This window comes from Microchirus variegatus (assembly GCF_963457635.1).
Source record: "Microchirus variegatus genome assembly, chromosome: 6".
Lineage (NCBI taxonomy): Eukaryota > Metazoa > Chordata > Actinopteri > Pleuronectiformes > Soleidae > Microchirus > Microchirus variegatus.
In genome coordinates, this window is record NC_139807.1 from 1,689,662 (window position 1) to 1,708,829 (window position 19,168).

General features: G+C 41.9%; 1 protein-coding gene across 1 annotated transcript in view; it reads left to right on the plus strand.

Annotated features, from left to right (window-relative positions):
* Window positions 1-19,168, plus strand: part of kdrl (kinase insert domain receptor like) — a gene marked incomplete at its 5' end in the record, with an annotated part of 50,060 nt that overhangs the window by 13,502 nt on the left and 17,390 nt on the right. Inside the window, 16 exons of the mRNA XM_083891384.1 lie at window positions 1,259-1,418; window positions 1,501-1,637; window positions 1,726-1,897; window positions 2,085-2,211; window positions 2,977-3,146; window positions 4,022-4,178; window positions 6,142-6,256; window positions 8,682-8,790; window positions 9,823-10,107; window positions 10,198-10,344; window positions 11,237-11,365; window positions 12,943-13,049; window positions 14,038-14,167; window positions 15,333-15,437; window positions 17,555-17,668; window positions 18,734-18,822. Of these exons, the coding sequence (XP_083747510.1) occupies window positions 1,259-1,418; window positions 1,501-1,637; window positions 1,726-1,897; window positions 2,085-2,211; window positions 2,977-3,146; window positions 4,022-4,178; window positions 6,142-6,256; window positions 8,682-8,790; window positions 9,823-10,107; window positions 10,198-10,344; window positions 11,237-11,365; window positions 12,943-13,049; window positions 14,038-14,167; window positions 15,333-15,437; window positions 17,555-17,668; window positions 18,734-18,822 (2,253 nt within the window). The remainder of the gene's footprint in view (window positions 1-1,258; window positions 1,419-1,500; window positions 1,638-1,725; window positions 1,898-2,084; window positions 2,212-2,976; window positions 3,147-4,021; window positions 4,179-6,141; window positions 6,257-8,681; window positions 8,791-9,822; window positions 10,108-10,197; window positions 10,345-11,236; window positions 11,366-12,942; window positions 13,050-14,037; window positions 14,168-15,332; window positions 15,438-17,554; window positions 17,669-18,733; window positions 18,823-19,168) is intronic.

Consider the following 19,168-nt stretch of genomic DNA (forward strand, 5'->3'; position numbering starts at 1 on the left):
TGTGTGCTCAGGTCATCTCGCTCTCTGGTTCTCACACCACATCCCCACACACACAGAAGCAGAGCGGGGGGACAGTGGCTCGTCAGGGCCGAACCAAAGGGAGTCATCCTGTCTACTTCCTGTAAGAGCAGGAAGGTGTTCCGAGAGTTTTGTTTATCTCAGAATAGACTCTCCGACTAAATTTAGTCCGTGTCCTCCTGCGAACGTCAGGAAATGCACAGTACAGGGGCAACGCGGCACATAGTGTGTCGAGTCACAGGAAATAACAGGTAACTTACGCGAGATTGCGACTGAGAACTGATCCCCAGAGGATGTGTGTTTACCTCCTGTCACTCCACAGCAAGAAAGCGTGTTGCCAGGGTTGAAGTATCTGGGCTTTTTGCCACAGTTGTGATTGATGTGGCCATGTGTGTTCGTCGCGGTGTCCTTCTGCGGGACAAACACCTCTTGCCTTAGATGGAGCAGATATATCGGTGAAGTGACCTTCCTCCTGTTTGAAACACCGTGGCGTTCCTCCTTCCTGCTCCCCTTTCCTTCCTTTGCTCAAACCTTCTGGTCGTGAGAACAAACAACAGCAGGCACGTTCGTACACTACCCTTCAAAAGTTTGGGGTCTTAGAAAATGACTTTTTTTTCAATGAATATAACATGAAATGAACACTCTATACATTGTTAATGTGGTAAACGACTATTCTAGCTGCAAACGTCTGGTTTGGTACATTTGGGGTTAGGGTTACGGTTAGGGAACCCTGGTATTGTACATTGTTTTTGCTAATCACGTTAGAAGGCTATTGGATGATGAGAGAACCCTTGAAAACCCTTGTGCAATGATGTTGGCGCAGCTGAAAACAGTTTTGCTGGTTCTTTGCCGATTATTTCTAATCTTGTCAATATATCTTGACTATATTTTCTAATATTTTGCAACTCTTTTGAGGAATAAAAGTCTGACTTTTAATGGAAAACACAACAAAAAATTGTAGAGGTGAGCCCAGACTTTCAAACGGTAGCGTATATAACGTCCGTTTCCAATCGGCGGTGTTTCAGTGTTTTGAGGTTACGCTCAACAAAACCGATATAAACAAATTAAACCTTCACGCTCACACATGTGCGGACCCAGCTGAGCGCAGCGGAGCGTGACTTTACGCGTTAAATCGAGTCGAGTGCGCGCTACACTTCACTCTTTCTGGCTCAGTGATCTTTGCAGCTCACAGGGGTCACCAAACATCACAAAGTTCTCTCCGTGTCTCTCCTGATTGCAGATGAACTCTTTTCCAGAGAAGACGCTCGAGGACATGGAATGGGATCCAAAGGTGGGGTTTAAGCTCCCCTACGGCCCGTTTACTTCCTACCAAATGCTCACCTGTTACACAGTGGTCAACGGCGTTGAGTTCAAGTCAGTCTACTTACCGACTAGAAGGGGTGAGTCTGCTTCGGTTTGAAAATTGAGCGTCTTGTGTTTCAAAATCTCACTGTCTAACCCTAACCCTAACCCACTCTGCAGCACTCGATCTGAATAATGTCAGGATCACGCCAGATCGCGCTAAAGTGTTGGTCGGAGACATGCTCGTCCTCAACTGCACCGGCGAGACGACGTACAACGGATGGATCAAATTCACCTGGGATTTTCCAAGGAAGAAAGTAAGGTTTTTTTTTAAGTTTTCCCGGTGACGTTGTAAATGACTGCAGCGGTCAGCGGAGTTGAACATACTTCCTTTGTTTTATTCAGGATAATCGGCATAATACGCCCAAGACCAGAGATATCCCTGCTTGGTCCTTTGTGATGAGCAAGGCTTTAGTGTTGCCGAACGTTACTGTCGAGGACAGGGGGATGTACAGCTGCACGGCAGACATCGAAGACGTGGTGTACAGGAACGCCACGGTCAAAGTCCTCGTCTACGGTGAGCATGATTTAAAATAAATGAGATCATATATTTAATAAAAGTTGACATTTTAAAGGTGAAATATAATGCACAACAGTGACCTTTAGCGTTCGAAACAGTTACTGCAAGTCCAACTAACACCATATATCACCTTTTAGGTTTATAACAAAGTACAAGAGCATGATTTCTGATTGATTTGTCGCAGAGCATCCGTTCCTCAACGTCACCTACCGACACGAGCGTCCCGGCTCGGTGACTGTCAAAGAAGGGAAGAAGAAGCTGGTGTTTGACCCCAAGGTCAACGCTCTGCCTACACCAGACTTGATATCATGGTGAGCGATGGTGCACATTCACACGACATGGATTCAGTGAAGCAACAGACTTAACAAGCATTTAAAACCCTTCATCGTCAAAAGTCTCCTTTGTCTCCTTATTTAATTTTTTCCATTACAATTTCAATATTATTGGCTTTAATATGTTCACTATCATTTGCAACATATACTGTCCATTTGCACCACTCTTTCGACACTTATGTCACACTTTATTTTGACACTTATTTTATATTTAAGGTTCGAGCCCGACTGTGCAAGAACCCTCTTGAAATGCAAAGGATTAGTATTGTTATTATTATTATTACACATTTTTGAGGCCTTTCCCATGCCCCAAATCTCACAGATTATGTGACTGCATCAATCCTGGTTCAATTTTGATGTTCCTTTTGCGATCTTATCTTATATTATTATTGTAATTTTTGCAATTTTGGAGCAAATAAAGTTCTATCTTATCTTATCTTATATTAGCAACAGACATGGAAATGATCTGAAAGAAAAATGGTACAAATATTGATTAGTTTAACTCACCCACTACTGTAGTGCTCTATATTAGAAAGTAAAATAACATTTAAATATGCTATATATTTAAAATCTATGCTTAAAACAAATCAAACTTACTCTCTTTGTTTGTCCCTCACTAATCACTATAAAATACCTTTGTATATTTTCTATATGCAGCAGCTTTATTACTGAATTAAAGCCGTGTTTGACCCTTTTTTGTGACTCTCACAAATTCACAACATTCTCTGCTTCACATGTGTGCAGGTATAAGGACGGCATCCCCATACATAAGAATTCCACCTGTTTCTCCGTGTCTGACTTCAACCTGATCATCATGGACGTGCAGTACAAGCACACGGGCGTCTACACCGTGCGACTGGGCAACCGAGCCAGCGGCCTGTACAAGAATCTGACCTACACTCTGCTCGTCGAAGGTGAGCTTTGCTCGTAAAAATGACTTTTGGATTTCTGAGGAAATTAACCTTTCATTCCGTCGACTGGACGGCAGGTAGCGGCGATTCAGTATGAGAGGAATTTGACCGCTTGTTGATTCCAGAGCTGGATTGACGTAGCAGGGCAGCTGTTGTTGATTATTGGGGCTCTTTTGAAGGGGCTTTTTTTTCCCCGCCTGTGTGTGTGTGTGTGTGTGTGTGTGTGTGTGTGTGTGTGTGTGTGTGTGTGTGTGTGACTCCAGCCGCTCAGACCTCCCCAGACCCCGGCATTTCGTCGACCCAGCATGTGCAGTATTTGTGTAGATAATTGATAACTTTGTGAAACATGAAACTAAAGTGTTTTCTTTAAACAACATCAAGCAAACATAGCGTGCCAAAATGTGTTGCATCACTTGTTTGGAGCCGCCGCGCACGTCGTTAGCGAGATTTGCGATGACGTTCGAGCCGCAGTGGGACGCAGATTTTTTTCCCTGCGGTCGGCCGAGCAATGAATGTCGCCGCATGTTTCTCGAGAGAGCGAGCGAGCGCGGCTGTGATGTGGGTTTAGCGCCCCAGAGGTGGCACGAGGAGATTTGTCTGTTGCTAATTATTACCCACAGTGCACTGCACATGGTGGGCGGATTCCCGGCCCGCGGTGAGCTCCGTCTTTGACCCGCAGCTCACCATCCCGTCGTTATTCTTATGCACAGCGTCCAAAGAACGACCGATGATCAGTGGCACCTTCTCACGGCCATTCATCACGACTGTCGTTCCTCATTATAAAGACATTATGAGAATCCACAGTGAGCTGGATTAGGATTACAGATGGTTGATCTAACGCTCTCTCCTTTCTTCTTCTTCTTCTTTTTCTCTCTCAGTAAAGCCAACTATTTCAGAGGCGGAGCTCGCCACCGTGGACGTGCCGTCCTACATGTTCGGCAGGCAGCATCAGCTCACCTGCACTGCCTTCGGCTTGCCCCTGCCGACCATCGCTTGGTTCTGGCAGCCGTGTCATTCAGACCCCATGCTCAAAAGGTGAGTCACCGTGTCAGTATGTTCTGGAAGAAACGCTTCAAACCTGATTTTCTGCACGTCGACTGTCCTGCTTCGCGTCTTATAGAATTATGAACACATAAAAAGGGGAAATGCGTTCGACTTTTCTTTAGATGTGCGCTGGTTTGTCGTGTGTGGCGTGTCACACAGATACCTGTCGTGCACTGCACTTTAAAATGAATAGGGTTTTGTTTTCGTAGCTGCAAAAAAAAACGTATATCTCTACTTTAAGGTGAAGGCCTTGATTTACAGAGGCAGCCAAGTTTAGCGAGAGTTGGACTAAAACTACACTACCGTTCAAAAGTTTGGGGTCGCATACACAATTTGTGTTGTGTTTTCCATTAAAAGTCAGACTTTTGTTCATCAAAAGAGTTGCAAAATGAATAGAAAATATAGTCGAGACATTGACAAGATTAGAAATAATGATTTTTATTCAAAATAATCATTTTGCCCTGTTGTCAAAGAATCAGCAAAACTGTTTTCAGCTCTGCTAACATCATTGCATAAGGGTTTTCAAGGGTTTTCCAATCATCCAATAGCCTTCTAACACCATTAGCAAACACAATATACTGTTAGAACACTGGAAAAAAGTGTATTTCTGATTCATTTAATGTTATATTAATTGAAAAAAAGTGCATTTCCTTCAGAAATAAGGACATTTCTAAGTGACCCCAAACTTTTGAACGGTAGTGTAAATAAAAACTAAACTGAAACTAGTCAATGAACTAAAACTAAACTGAAATAAACTAAACTAATGAAAACTTCAAGACTATTATAATATTGGTCTGACCATTAGATGCCGCTATTTCTTACACACTGGCTCTTTAACTGAAGTTTGCAGTTTAATTCCACACATTCCGACAAACAGCGTTACAGACTCAGTATGTGCAGCATCTACTGTTTATTGACTGCGCTGACTCGGGCCCAGAATATGACTCATTAATCAAAGCAAAGAGCCGCCCCACCCCCCCCCCCCCCCCCCCCCTTGAGAGCCGGCCCCTGGTTTGTGGTCAGCGGTGCTGTCGGCTGAACAGGAAACACGGGACGAGATCCATCAATCTCCGATTCCTCGAGCCGGAGCGTGTGAGTGACGGTGCGTGAACACCAGCCTGGTGGTGAACCCACAAACAAGATGAACATTCACTGATGAGATCCTGCCTCTCTGCCGCTGACAGCGGGAGACCTGAAGGTTGTGAGATCAGGGGAAACAATGGGGCCATTAGAGTTATCAGGCCTCGGCACCAGCAACAAAAACAACAAATCTGCACTGGAAGACACTGAAATATGTTGACTTTGTGTTATTTCATGACGTAAAATATCTATGATAAACAATAGCGGCGCGTTAGCTGGGTCAGTGCAGCGTTTCCTGTCGGAATAAAGATAATCAGGGTTGGCACTGGGCAGTAGCAGCCGGCTAATTAGTGTTTGTGCAAAGTGTTTGTTTTAAACTGCAAAAATACCTGTCAAGGTAAATCCCGCTTCAAGATCACATCGTATCAAAGTTAAAAGAGTTGGTTTTAGAGCTGGTTGTGTTGCAGTGAGGCTGCAGGAAGCAGAAATACGGGAGGGGGGGGGGTGGTGTCTTTATCACCAGGTTAAGGAGTTATCAGCTGGTCCCTTGTTGACCGCCAAGTCCCTACGATCAACCTTATCTCCTCGGACCAGAGCGCGGCGGGTGTTCCTGTGCAAGGTGACGCAGAGCACAACCCATCCTGTCGCTGCTGCTGCTGTTTCCTCCTCTGAGTCTCCTCTCATCAGGCTGATTGTTCCCCCCACCATGGGTGGTGAAGGGTTTGGGTGGATGGGCGGGCGGGTGGTGGTTAAATCTTTTTCTCTAGGTTGTATAACAACAGGCAACCAGGTCTAGACTCTCTGCAGGACTGTAAAACAATATAAAAGTCAGTGTATCTGTGCGTTGACTGTGTTTCTTTGTGTGTCTCTGCAGTTGCATGTCTGGCAGTGAGCCGCTCCAGGTCAGCACTAACGACAGCGCAGACCAGTCACGCAACTGGATCAAGAGCATAAGTGCCAAGCATGTGCTGGTTAAAGACAAAAACAAGGTAAGAGTTTTCGGTTTCAGATCACTGAGAGCATTATGTGATAATGAAAAAAAACATGGCCCACAACCTCACCGTCTTTTAAACACAGCTGCCAGCGAGGTGACAGAATATAATATACCCAACAGGAAGTCAGGTTTTTTTGAATTTTGGCGTCCATTTTTGTCCATTTACGTTTCTACAAACCTTCATTGGAAATCTACGTACGTTCCTACCAATCTATGTAGTAGCAATGTTAGCATTGTCGTCGAAAAGGTTTTGCGTATTCAAATCGGCGAGGAGACCATGGCAACCCTTGGCGAATTTCGACCGTTCGCCACGATACAGGAATTGCCCAATAACTTCAGCATAGGTTGAGTTCCACCGAATTTCCCCGAAACTTTGTCGGGAAGACACTTGGCCTCAACTCAACAGGAAGCCGGCCTTTTTGAATTTTGGCGATTTGCACCCTTCGTAAATGAGCGAGACACATCGAAAAGTTGTTGCAAGTTGGTTTTTTTCCCCCACATTTTGTTTTCTTGGCCGTTCATTGGCCCCCAGGTCATTTGACTTCGACCCCCCCTGACTTAGAGCATACACAGCTCACTGTGAAATAAATAAAGTAGAGGATTTTAAGATCTCAGTCAAGCAGATGTGTTCCGATCCACAGAAAAGCCAACAGCTTGCGTCCGATTCAAGAAATCTGCCCCCATAACCGGGGCCTTGAACGCCACATTCAACATCTGAAATCCATAAATCCTGACAGTCCTCCTTTATACTGGCCGTGATGATGAACTTCTCTCTCCACTGAAAACGACTTTGGCTTCTCAGCATTAATTTTTACTCATGCAACTGTGACCAACACCCATGAATGGCCCTTGGCAGGCCTCGGGTTTGTTTTCGACGAAACTGACACGATTCGTTCTTGGAATAAACGCAGGGCAATTAAAAAATATGTAATTTCGTCTGGAAAGGAAGATGTTGTATTGATAAATGGAGGTTTTTCAAGATGCAGGATCTCTATCAGGACATCCCCATCTCTTACTGTTTTATTCTGACATCAGATTAAATCACCCTCTGACTGTTGTAACAGCCAGGATTCTGTTTTTCCTATACACACTGCTGTAATTGTGTGCTATAATAGTGTGACATCATAGAAACAACATTTAATCACGACTTTGACGGACAGATTTATCAGATTTGAGCTTCACGGGTCACAATGAATGCATTTTTTCCATCCAAAACCTACAGCAGCAGGTCAAAAACAAAAATAAGGACACTTCTCGGTGGAAACATGCTACGAGTTACTCGAACCTTTCTTCCCAAACATAATTAAGAGCAGGCCTCCACTACCTGAGCACAAGTACGTCCACGGGATTAGATTAAAAAACCTCCATTAGTCAGGTTAAATAAGGGCACCATTTCTCAGAAGATCGCGTTCAGTTTGCTGCTTGAACCTTGATCACCTACCTACTTTGCTCATCACATTGACGTGGGGGGCACCATCTCTAATTTATCCCCCTCACATGCGGGAAGCACTTATTTACAAGTACCTGTGGCCAAACGCTGGTGCTTTATGAGGGGTCAGCAGCACTGAGGGTCAACGATAACATGCCGCAGTTCAGAAAGAAGAAGGATTTGTCGGAGGTGAATTCCTGTCTGTCACATCACATAAATTGTGTCGGCCTGTGAATAAGGACGTATTCCGGGGGGGGGGGGGTGTTGGGGGGCTGGGCCTCAGAGGATAGGGAGACTGGCCCTGGGGGTCATAATATAAACAAAACACACGGGTAGGACATGGGCACAGGGGTCACCGTGGTCACCTCTCAGGGACCGCGCGTAACCATTTAAGTGGCTGTTTATGAGCTAGGGTTACATTTGGTTGGGTAACATAAAACCATGCGTCCGTGCGTCGCTGTTTTGACAAATGTCACAGCACCCCCGACTGGACAGTACGTGAAATAACAATGTTTTTTTTCCACCGGCCTGTTTGTTTGTTGAGCGGCTGCAGAAACTTCTCGTTTCGTGGCTTCAGTCTTGAGTCAACACAATGGTTCGCCCCAACAAATGCAGGAAGTTCAGAGACCAGCGTACGTCCAGACAATACACCCACATCATTTGTTCTCTTTGATGTAGCTTGCACACCCCCCCCCCAACACACATGTCAGTATGAACACTGAACAGACCCCCACACAGTCTGGCCCTCACCCAAGATTCACTTATTATTATTGCATCTTTTATAACGTTGTACGCGCACACGAGACAAAGCGAACGTGCTTTCCAGGAAATGAACGCTGGATCTATAGCGCAGCTCTTAAAGGTTTTAAAACTCCAGATGTACTCTTTCATTAATGTGAAACACACAACGCTAATCGTTGAACCGGCCTTGTTATATTGAGCACCTGTTTTATTCCTGCTTGTTATAATAACAATCACTAATCCCCATCAGACTGTGAGCACGCTGGTGATCGGCGACGCGAGTGTGTCGGGAAAATATTTCTGCCTGGCCCGGAATGAGGACGGCTCCAGCACCATGATGATCCCCTTCTACGTGTACAGTAAGTGGGTAGCCTTTAATTTCCGAGCGTCCATGATAAAACATTTAACAGTTGAACGTGCACGCAGAGATACTTTTATTGTCATTGCAAAAGCACGCTAACTGGAATCCGTTCGAACGATCGACGCGAGCAGTACCGCGCCGTAATGAAGGGCAAGAACAAGGCAAGGAAGGAAGGAATGTGCAGATTGTATTGTGCAATAAAGAGACCAGAGGGGGGCATTAATTGAAACCATCTTCCACTGTAGCTCAGTGGCTTCGGGGCGGAAGAGAGGCAAACATGTCCCGCGCCATATGGCGAGCTATAAGGGCACAGGTTTGGAAAGCAGCTTTGAATAACTGCATTCCCGCTGCAGGGTAATTCCTCTTTCTCTGCTTTGTTTTATGTGCACCTGAACATTTCCAAATGTTCCCCCCCCCCCCCCAAAAAAAATTATAAATGAATATCCACAGAAACAGTTATGTAAGAACAGCAGGAATGAGGTGCCACGGTTCTCTTTGCAAGTGGAGTAAAAGTAAAAGGTGAAGCGTTGGTTTTTGGACTCGGCGAACACTTGGAAGTCATGAGATGCCAAATGCCTGAGAATCGTCTGTGACGGAAAAAGTGGAAATTCCAAGAGGAATTGCATTCTCCTCCAGAAGAGAAGAGAAAAACAAGGAATGATCAAACACATCGAACAAAAAAAAAAAAACGAGGATAGAATTGTAATAACAGCTGTCTTCTCTTACTGAACGCAGAATGCTTTCCAGCAATCTGAATAAACAAGCACTGTCTGGTTACCCTGAGGCCTCAGACTCAGCTTCGCTCCAATTGGACGAGTGCAGGATGAGCGCCATCAGCAAACGCCGCATGCCGACGAGCAACATGCTTCCACTTAACAGTGATGAAACGGGAAATATCTGCAAATTTGACATTCTTGGCCTCGTGACGGGCAGCTCTGTGTCCAAAACTATTGTCAAAAACAGCCAGCAATTAGACACGCCGCTCGTCCCTGTGCAATCAGATTAAAATCACACCATGTTGTGTCACTAGATGACTGGGATGAATTCACCAACGAACCTCGGAGAGCAGTGGAGGGCGACGACGTCACGCTGACCTGCCGGGCGGCTCGATACCTCTACACCGAACTGCAGTGGATGGACTCCTCCAACGAGACCATCACCGCCAACGTGTCCGACCTCCAGCTCAGCGCCTTCGCCATTTCTCTGTCTCTGCATCTGCACAACGTGTCCAAGGGCAGCGCCGCCGGCTACAAGTGCCAGGCACACAAGCTTCAGGAGAGGGTGGAGGTCAGGCCTGCAGCACTGACTGTAGATGGTAAGTTAGCTTTTTTTTTTTAAAATAACCGTCACTAAGAACAACAGACGATAGCCTTGCTATACATTTTTTTACGGTTGTTTGACGCAGCGAGGAAACGCCCACGGCTGAGACAGAATCTGACGAACCAGGAAGTGAACAGCAGCAGCACCCTGACGCTCGCTTGCTACGCCGTGGGAGTTCCTCGTCCCCGCATCACGTGGTACAAGAACGGAGTTCCAGTGGAGGAAGGTCCAGGTAATCTGAGATTAAGTCACACAAAATAAAATTCCGTATTAAATTTCGTCATTTCCCAGCTTGGGATCAATAAAGTACATCTATCTCTCCCTACCTGGCTGGCTAGCTAGCCATACCTAGCTAGCAAGCCAATCTATCCACCCACCCATCTATCTATCTATCTATCTATCTATCTATCTATCTATCTATCTATCTATCTATCTATCTATCTATCTATCTATCTATCTATCTATCTATCTATCTATCTATCTATCTATCTATCTATCTATCTATCTATCTATCTATCTATCTATCTATCTGCTTAAGTTATCTATCTGTTAGCTTAAAGTTATCTGTTAGCTTAAAGCTATCTGTCTGTCTGTCTATCTATTAGCTTAAGTTATCTATCTGATAGCTTCACGTTTTCTATCTGTTAGCTTAATGTTATCTATCTATCTATCTATCTATCTATCTATCTATCTATCTATCTATCTATCTATCTATCTATCTATCTATCTATCTATCTATCTATCTATCTATCTATCTACCTACCTACCTACCTACCTACCTACCTACCTATCTATCTATCTATCTATCTATCTATCTATCTATCTATCTATCTATCTATCTATCTATCTATCTATCTATCTATCTACCTACCTACCTACCTACCTACCTACCTACCTACCTACCTACCTATCTATCTATCTATCTATCTATCTATCTATCTATCTATCTATCTATCTATCTATCTATCTATCTATCTATCTATCTATCTATCTATCTATCTATCTATCCATCTAATGATTGCTGGCTAATCAAGTTTTACAGGTGGATAAAGAAAGTAAAACAACAATAATTCAGTGTATTTTATTTCACGTCTTTAAACTGAGACTTCCTTGTTCACCTGCAGGTGTGACCCTAGAAGAGGACGGAGTCCTGACCATCGAGAGGGTGAAGAGAGACGACGAGGGTCTGTACGAGTGCGTCGCCAGCAACGAGGCGGGAACGGCCATGTCGAGCGCTGTTGTGACGGTGACGGGTAAGACCCGACATCCTTCTTCTCAACAAACAACAAACACGTCACGCGCTTTGACGTCGGCATGAAAACCCGTGGCTGCCGCGGTGGGAATGCAGAGTGAATTCCTTTCTTGGGGTTTTATGATGGAGGCTGTGGCCGAGGGTCCTTTTCCTCGAGGACATGACCTCTGTGAAGGGTTAAGAGGTCTCCTAATGAGAGCAAAGAGGCTGACGGCTACAGCAACCCAGGGACTGGGAACACACACAGGAGCTAATGGAGTGTGTGTGTGTGGATTTGTCAGGTCCCAAAAAAATATCTTTGTGGGGACATTTTGTGTCGGGGGGCCCCAAAACTTTAAACAGCTTTTCCAGGGTTAAGACCTCGTTTTAGGGTTAGGGTTAGGGTTAAAGGTGCCATACGTAAGAATGTGGCCAAAAGCGGTTACTACATTCAAATTCAAAATACCGAGAATACTTTTAGGTTTCCTTTTCTGACGTAACTGGCAACCCGTGGTTGCTCGGCAACTGAGACTCTACTGACTGCAATGATTGGTAGACGGCGACAGGTGGCGCCACATGCCAAAACATGATTTCAAAACATAGTGGTGAGTTCAGTTTGTTATATGAACATTATTCCTGAGTCTCTGTGACCCATTAGGAGGATTTTATGGCCAGTTGCTTTAGATTTATCACATAATGCACCTTTAAGATTGAAAAAAAAAAAAAAAAACTTTTGAGATTTAACCCTTTAAGGCACTCACGAAGAAAAAAGCGAAGGAAAAATTATTTATATGAATTTTTTATTATTTTATTTTATTTACTTATGATAAAAATAATGACAATCAATATATATATTTTTTTTTTAATGAGACCGATAGTATTTTAGATACCGGCCTCTACCAAACGGTTGAGACGTCTGTTCATAATAAACCTGGTTTGCATAATTCATAAAGTACAACATTCAGAATAAGTCACGTTAATTTAGTGTTATGCATTTTTCAATGACATATAGTGACTTAAAGTGCGGTCGACCAAATGGTTGAGTTGTACCTTAAAGGGTTAAAGGATATGAGCTTTGAGTGCATCGACATGGATGCTTGGAAAAATAGTGTTTGGAAGAGTAAAAAGTGTGGAATGCATGTCCCAAACAAACCAGACGTAAATATTGGAGTGTGTTTCCACTTCCTCTCTGTACACAATCTGTCAGAGAGCGTTTAGCATGAGGCAAATATACGAAAGAATGATGTGAAATGAAAATCTAAAGGTCGTCCGTCAGGGAAAAAAAACAGGTTTTACGTTTGTATTGATCATAATATTAGATATATAATCTATTATAATAATGAAAAAAACACTGTTAGCCCTTAGAACACAGCATTTAGGCTGCTTTTAACATAACAGAGGCTATAAGAGTGTTTTTTCAGCACAAAAGATTTTTTATCAACACACCTGAGCAAAATAAGTACAAAAAACATTCAACTTGATTGAATTTGTGAAGTTTGGAAGTTCGCTCGGCTCATTTTTATGACCGAAAATAAAAGAATAACCGTCTATTTTGTGAGTTTTGCACAATTTGCACAACAGTTTCTTCTCTCTTTCCAGGGGACATGGGGAAGGCAAACATCGAGGTTATAATCCTGGTGTGCACCGGAGCTGCAGCCACCTTCCTCTGGCTCATGCTGATCCTCTTCATCCGCAAGCTCAGAAAGGTAACGCGCCGCGACACGACGAGATATCTTCTGCCTCTTCATCGCAAAAAAAACACATCTTCACTTCTTCTTCCAGCCAAAATCATGACTCAGTCGTGTCTCTTGTGAAACACGGTTAAATGGAAAGGGTAAATTTAGCAAAAATATTTATGAGTTCATGCTTTTCCTGAAAACGGGGATGTGCTTTTGTGTGTTGTGTTGTGTTGTGTGGGACAGAGAGGACACAATGTACAAAGAGAAAGAGGAAACATTTTTGTGGCCTCAGGGCCATTTGTGCACAGCGGTTATTACTTGTGTCTAGTCATGAATGTCGTCTTCCTGGTGACTGAATACAGATGATAAAGTGGAAAATTAGCTTTTTGTGTCAGATACTGATATCATAAACAGGTTATCGAATGTTAATATCTTTATTTATTGTATTCCTTTTGGTAATGCATCATTCTGATAGTGATCCCCATCCCTAATGAAAACAGATTTAACTTGAGAGCCATAAATGCACTAAATGTTGCTTTTAAAAGTAGCAGAAAGTGAAATGTACATTGTATATGTACAAGTTTTCTTTATTTATTTTACCACTCAACTCAACTCAACTTTATTTATAAAGCGCTTTAGGCAGCTAAAGCTGGTACAAAGTGCTTAACAGTACAATAAATAAAACATGGCACATAAAACATAGGAGACAAAATAAAAACAATAAAACTATAAAACAGTAACAATGTTTAAATAATAAAAAACAATAAAACTATAAAACAATAAAAATGTTTAAACAATAAAACACTAAAACAAGAGCAGAGTCTCATGCTGAGTTGAACGCAGAAGAATAAAAATGTGTTTTCAACCTTTTTTATAAGTGGATGTTGCACTGGGAGGATCCATCTTATTTGTTGCTGTACCGTGTTACTGTGCAACGACAATAGAGATATTCTATTCTATTCTATATAATTTAATCTTCAGGACTTTTGATTTTTGTCCTTTTGACCATTTTCAGCAACCGGCGCATTATAAGATGGGTCCGTCCATCATCATCGACCCTGACGAGTGTCCTCTGGACGAGCAGAATGACCTTCTTCAGTACGACAGCAGCAAGTGGGAGTTTCCCCGCGATCGTCTGCGACTAGGTGAGCTGACGAGTCTCGAACTCACTGAGCGTCTAGTCTGGCCAGTGAGGTTAAAATAAGCTTAAATAAGCTTAAAACTATATAACTATAGGCCATCATGACATTTCAACAACAAGTTGTTATTGTTTTATGTCTTTTATTTGCCTCGTGTGAGCGTTTACGTCTCTTATTTATTTTAAAGTCCAGTTTTAAAGGGCTTTACGAACACAGTTGGATTCGATTGGACTGGAGAATTTCAAAATAAAAGCGTTGGTTTTTAATATTCAGCAATACTTGGTTGCATCACCTATTTATCATGCAAAATTAATCTTAATTTAAAACAAAAAACATACAGAAATGACTCATTATCACTTGATATCGTGAATATCAATTGGAGGGCCACATGTGGACTCTTATTTACTTTCCATGTTAAAAGGTTGACATTAGTTTTAAAGTAAAAAACATACACTTTTAGATCCTTTGTTGTTTAAAAGTGCTTTACAAATAAAGTTGGATTGGATTGAATTTCAAAATAAAAGTGTTGGCTTTTAACATGCAACAATATTTAGTTATAATAACATATTTATGATGCAAAATTAATCTTAATTTAAAACAAAAACATACAGAAATGACTCATTATGACTTGATATCATGAAATCAATTGGAGGGCCACATGTTAAAAGGTTGACATTAGTTTTAAAGTAAACAATTATACACTCTCCGATCTTTTGTTGCATGGACATAAATTATACAAACATCTGAATGACATCTGTGTTTATATTAATGACTCTGTAGCACAGATGAAGCACAGGTCATTACAGACGTCGTAATCTGATATAATCCAGAGAAACAAACACAAACACACGCAACGTTTCTCACAAAAAGGTTAAAAGTTCAAAAGTTAAAGTCGTTTGACGGTAAGAATATCCACAGCCACGTTAAGTTACACGAGGATCGCTGTCGCCCGGCGCGCTGCAGCTGCGTGGCGTTCAGGGTCATTACTTATCAGTGACCTGTGCTGTCGTCCCGTCGTAAGTGAGCCATAAATTATCCTCCAGGAGAAGCTGCCTGGTGATCAGCGCTGCAGCATGTTGTTTTAATCACTTCTTCTTCTTCTTCTACCCCACGGGGACGGGAAGCTCTGATGTCTGCCCGCTTATCACATACTCTCCTGTCTTTTGCGCAGGTAAAACTCTCGGACATGGAGCTTTTGGGAAAGTGGTGGAGGCGTCGGCCTTCGGCATCGATAAGCTCTCAACGTGCAAGACTGTCGCTGTGAAGATGCTGAAAGGTAAGACGTGAAAAACTCTGCGTCAGAGCGACATACATGTGCCTGCAATTAATGTTTATATGGAGTAATGGTTCAAAGCAAAGTGCAGGTCAAGGTGAAGGCTACGACCTTTGACCTCTGCTCTTGATGAAGAGGTTCTGCTCCGATTCTGGGCAGCTTCTTACCTGATGAGGAGGAGGAGGAGGAGTTATTTTGTTATGTATTCATTTTGCACAGTTTAAAAATACACAAAGATTGACAAAGAACACAAAATAACATACAGTGGCAGAGGAAGGAAGAGGCAGAAAACCTCGTGGGCTTATTTGAAGCCTCTACCGAAATGTTAAAATTTCACAATATTAAATATTAAGAAAACACACAAAAAAATCATATCTATGTACAAGTGATAACAAGCCAATAGTAACAAATCATAACAGAAAATACCAACAATAATGACAAATGTACGCCGAATCCAAGATGGCCGACTTCCTGTTGATTTGAGGTCATGGCGTCAAGAGGATTTTTTGTTCGTCTCGGGCCGGACAATGTTCCTAGCGAATTTCGCGAAATTCGGCACAACTAAATTTCGGCCCACTCCATAGGAGCCTGACCTGTGGGGGCGCTACTGAGCCATTTTGCAAGTTCTGATGTGTGTGGCAATTTTCGTCCTTTTTCACGCACGTATATCGGGTCAAATTTGATTCAAATATTAACATTAAAAACAATCTTTTGCAGACTGTAAATGTTTTGAAATCATGTTTTGGCATGTGGCGCCACCTACCACCGTCTACCAATCATTGCAGTCAGTAGAGTCTCAGTTGCCGAGCAACTGCGGGTTGCCAGTTGCGTCTGAACTACGATGGCGGAGAAAACAAATCCTAAAAGACCTCGGTATTTTTCATTTGAGTGTAGTAACCTTTTTTGGCCACATTCTTACATATGGCGCCTTTAAATTATCTGTTAAAAAAGTTAAAAAGCATGTTACAGGGATTATTTTACAGTCCCATTCCAACGAATCAAAATAAAAACAGAAAACAGGCCGTAACTCAAGTATTCGTACGCTAATTATGACGAGTGACACTTAACTTTTATTACATTCTCACAGTTTTCTCTCTATATATCATGAGAACGTGGACAGACGTGGGAAAAAAACCCTGGATTCATATCAGATAGCGGTGATAGCAGATAACGTGGATGAAAAATAGGGCTTTTGCGCGGTTTTTCGATGTCTCGTCACTGTCATAGCATCAATCAGAGGGAACTCAGAGGCCGTTATAAATCACAGGATCTCTGGCTGATGTTCGGCGTACAGGTCAAACTTAATGGAAAGCAGCAGGTCTCTTCAAATGGAGCGTGGTTTGGTTTGGAGACTCCCCGGCTTCAGCCTCTGGCTCATAAATATCAGGTTAGCTTCGAAACAAACGTAAAACACAAAGTCAATATCTTCACGTCGGTGGTTGTTTCAAACTTAAACCTAAAAATAATCAAGTATGCAGCCTTTTCTATTATTTATATCTCCATAATTGTGTTGGCTCTTATTTTGAAGGATTTCCATCATATGTATCGCTGCACTAAAGCAATATTATTATTCTTATATCACATTAATGAAATTCCGCAGTAATCCTGGGACCATAGTGCAGGCTTTTCTCTCGTGCTTTCTCTTTAACCTTTCACACTGACATATTTTCACTTGTTTTTCTGTTGTTTTTTTAAACAGATTTTTAGAGTAAGAAAAAAAAAATGCTTTTCCAGCTGCAAATGTTTATGAAAGCTCTGGAAAAATTACACGGTTATTAAAGAAAAAAAAAGAAGGAAAGACAAAGAACAATAAATGATGTTTGACGGCGGATTTAATACTTGATTTCACTGGGAATATTGTATTGCAGTTTAGTCAAATATGGCTATTTTAAAGTTTTGTGTTTGTTTTAAATATATGACAATATAATATATGATAACATATATGTGGTGTAAATGATGGATTACATGTTTCCCCTGTAATAACAAAGATGGAATGATCTTAAAGCAACGTTTAAAGAAAAGAACAGTGTGAATGATTTTTATCAGTATATTTAATGATCGATAATAATAATAATAATACTAATACTGATAATAATTCCGTGTTATTCTCTTCATTTCAGGAGGAGCGACGTCCAACGAGCGCAAAGCTCTGATGTCAGAGCTGAAAATCCTGATCCACATCGGTCATCACCTGAATGTGGTCAATCTGCTCGGAGCGTGCACCAAACCTGGAGGTGAGCTTCATTATCTTTATTATTATTAATATTTTAAAGGTTATTTAAAGGACATATTGTTATACTTAAGTACAAAATTCACATATCTGTACTTTACTCCACGACCAATCCTCTAACTATCTCTGTTACTCATTACCACTTAAATAAAATCAGAAGAAAACCCATTCACGTGCTTCAAAGTGTCTTTGCTCAAGGACACGCATGTCGACTTAGCAGAGACAGGAATTGAACCCACAACTTTCCGCTTGTGGGTCAAGTCAAGCCACCATGGCTCAATCCTAACTGCTTTTTTAATACTTTTACTTCCAAAACTTGGGAACACTTTAGATTATACATGCATGTAAGTCGCATACTAGCCCTTTAAAAAAAAAAAGTAAATCTCGTTGTACGACTTGTATAATGACAATAAAGGCATTCTATTCTATTCTATTTATTAGTAAATATTAAGCACATATTAACGCCTTATGTAGGAAAAATCTTAATTCATGTCGTAATATGATGTAGAATAAGGTTTAATACATGCTTAATGATTACTAATAAAGGGCTAGTATGCTACTTATATATGTTAGTAAGCATTTAGTTAATGGTGAACACGTGTTCCCTAATCTAGTACATTTATATCAGAAAATGACTTTTGATACAGTGCAGTACAGTAAATGTCATATACTTTAAGTAAAAAACTTAATTACTTAAGTCATTTTCTGGTAAAATACTTGTATATTATACATTATATTATATTATATTATATTTTTGTTGACTTTTATTCATCAAAAGAGTTGCAAAATTAATAGAAAATATATTTTTCAGCTGTGCTAACATCATCGCACAAGAGTTTTCTAATCATCCAATAGTCTTCTAACGCCATTAGCAAACACAATGTACCATCAGAACACTGGAAATGGGCCTCTATACACCTATGTACATATTCCATTAAAACTATTATTATGTATTCATTGAAAAAAGTGCTTTTCCTTCAACAATAAGGAGATTTCTAAGTGAGCCCAAACTTTTGAACGGTAGTGTATGAGACTGTGAACAATGATGAGAAATAAACACTCTCAACAGGACCACTGATGATGATCGTGGAGTTCTGCAAGTATGGAAACTTGTCGTACTACCTGAGAAGCAAGCGAGAGGACTTCCTCGTCTACAAGGTGAGACGCACACAACACACACACAGCTGCATTGTTGTGTGAGTGAAGCCCAATTTATACTCCTGCGTAAAGTGCTCTGCGTAGGTTACGCAGAGACTCTACGTCGTCTCCGACTGCACGAAATATTTTTTAAGTGTCCGTCGCTCCGTCACGGGGACAACGGAGACGGCAAGAGCTGCGATTGGTCCTCAGGACAGGCCGAGATAAAGCTGCTCTGTGCCGGCTCACAGTGAGCACCGAGCATCCACAGACGCGGAGCTGATCCCCGCCGATAACGCCGCCGCCAAACTATAAATACGTCATATCTTAACACACACGGCACATGTTTAGACTCTAAATGGCCAAT